This window comes from Aplysia californica, unplaced genomic scaffold, assembly GCF_000002075.1.
Source record: "Aplysia californica isolate F4 #8 unplaced genomic scaffold, AplCal3.0 scaffold00417, whole genome shotgun sequence".
NCBI lineage: Eukaryota > Metazoa > Mollusca > Gastropoda > Aplysiida > Aplysiidae > Aplysia > Aplysia californica.
In genome coordinates this window covers 634,082-636,480 of record NW_004797687.1, presented here as the reverse complement: position 1 = coordinate 636,480, position 2,399 = coordinate 634,082, and the positions used below count along the sequence as shown (strand labels likewise).

Sequence of the window (2,399 nt, the reverse complement as noted above, 5' to 3'; positions counted from 1 at the left end):
TCTCTCTCTCTCTCTTTCTCTTCCCCCTCTTCTCTCTCTGTCTCTTTCTCTCTCTTTTTCTCTCTCTTTCTCTCTCTCTCTCTCCCCTCTCTCTCTCTTCCCCCGTCTCTCTCTCTGTTCTCTCCTCTTTACCCTCTCCCTTTCTCTCTTCTTTCTTTCCTTTTTCTCTCTGTATCTCTCTCCCCTCTTTCTCTCTACCTGTATCTCTCTCCTCTATATTCTCTCTCTCTTTTCTCTATCTCCCTTCCCTCCTCTTTCTATCTGTATTGTTCTCTCCCCTCTCTACACTCTCAGTCACTTCCCTCTCTCTCTCTCTCTCTCTCTCTCTCTCTCTCTCTCTCTCTCACCCTCTGTCTATACATGTACATCTCTTTCCGCAAAAGCGAATTGTGCTTGAGAGAGATTTGGTTTTAGTAGAGTTTTTACGGCGCTCCAACTTCTTATGAGCGCCAATGGGTTGATGACAACAGAGAAGTCCAAACGGGGAATCAGGCTTACTCTGCTCACCTCTCTTGCCTCAATAGCACAAAATCTGCTTCAACTATCAAGGCATCCCGGAAATAGTTCGCAAGAGTGTGACAAACATACATCCCTCTTAACTGACCTCACAATTCTCCCCTCTCGCTATCCCTCTACTCACCTTACAATACTCTCCTCTTTCTATCCCTGTACTGACCTCACAATTCTCTCCTCTTTCTATCCCTCTACTCACCTCACAATTCTCCCCTCTTGCTATCCCTCTACTCACCTCACAATTCTCTCCTCTTTCTATCCCTGTACTGACCTCACAATTTTCTCCTCTTTCTATCCCTCTACTCACCTCACAATTCTCTCCTCTTTCTATCCCTCTACTCACCTCACAATTCTCCCCTCTTTGTATCCCTCTACTGACCTCACAATTCTCTCTTCTGTCTATCCCTCAGCTGACGTCACAAACGTGCAGGAGAACGCGACAAAAACGTTGGAGTTGGACCTTGCGGCTAGAAGTAACACCTGCCAGCCACCCACAGACTGGGTAGCACTGTTCTCCCACCAACCGCCCATGCCAGGACACCACAGTGTGGGAGGTTTAGAAGAGAGCTAGAGGCTCCCGTGTGGAAAACTGTGAGACAGGAGAAGTTACGCCACTTCTGTGTGTAATTAGTACCCAGCAACCTGTGGCAGTCATCCATGGGATGAGGAGAGGAGTTGTACAGTAGGACCGAGCGCCGGAAAGTGTGGGAGTTGTGCTCTGTGACACACACACACTGACACACTGACACGCTGAATGACACTGACATTCAGGGACACATCAGAGACGTATTGGACTGTATATTCAGTGAGTGTGTGTATGACACCCACACTGACACACTGACACGCACACGGACACATCACAGACGTATTGGATTGTACATTCTGCGAGTGTGTGTAGTGTGTGCTTATGACACACGCAGTGACACTCACCCTATCAGCAAATTCCGTGAGAGTGTGTGTATTTTTGACGCGCACACACTGACAGACCAGCAAATTCTGTGAGTGAGTGTATATTTTATCGTCGCTGTCATCATCACCGTCATCGGCACTTTCATCATGCAGGAAGAGGAGAAGAAGCGGAGTCTGATTGTACGGGATAACTCTTGTGGTAAGTAACTGGTGTTGTTGTCGTTGTTATTGTTGTTGTTGTTGTTGTTGTTGTTGTTGTGTGTGTGTGTGGTAGCCTATCCGTTCGAAATGTTTGGAGCCCCGAAGAGCGAGCCCCGAAGAGCATGCTCTTCGCCAGGGCCACTGCCTCCCTTGGGTAGCGTGTGAGGCAGTCCAACCTCCCTAAATCCTCTCCAAAGAAATGCCACCGCCGGACCTCCGTGGCGGGGCATCTCTGCAGCCAGTTCTCCAAATCTTGGGGCTCCTCGTTGCACAATGGACAGATGGCTCCGATGTTTTGTATTCTATTTTTGTTGGCCCACAGCCCAGAGAAGTGACCAGTCCTGATTTTTGCCAGTAGTGACTGGTCACTGCAGGACTTATTTGAGCCTCTCGTTTTAAGGAAATTGCCCTGTATTGTTGTTGTTGTTGTTGTTGGTGGTGGTGGTGGTGGTGGTGGTGGTTTTGGTGTTGTTGTTGTTGGTGGTGGTGGTGTTGTTGGTGTTGTTGTCGTTAATGACGGTTGCCGATTCTCTCTCTTTCCCTGTCTGTCTTTGTGTTGTTGTCGTTATTTTTGTTGTTTTGTTGTAGTCCCTTCTTTTCCCTTCCCTTTCATTCTTTTGTTTTTGCTTTTTCTTTCGTTCCCTCTCTCTATGTATTATTTATATCTCTTCCCTCTTAACTCTTCCCTGGATTCCAATACTGTCAAATGGCGCGCTCCATAGTCAACCGGAAGTACGCCAGAGCTCATAGTCTAGTCTAGTCTAATATATATATAT

The 2,399-nt window shown here is 47.4% G+C and overlaps 1 protein-coding gene across 1 annotated transcript in view; it reads left to right on the top strand.

Moving 5' to 3' along the window:
* Nucleotides 1-1,621, top strand: part of LOC101850025 — a gene marked incomplete at its 3' end in the record, with an annotated part of 11,504 nt that extends 9,883 nt beyond the window's left edge. The window contains 1 exon segment of the mRNA XM_013085900.2: nucleotides 924-1,621. Coding sequence (XP_012941354.1) covers nucleotides 1,570-1,621 — 52 coding nt within the window.
* Nucleotides 1,622-2,399: the final 778 nt, after the last annotated feature.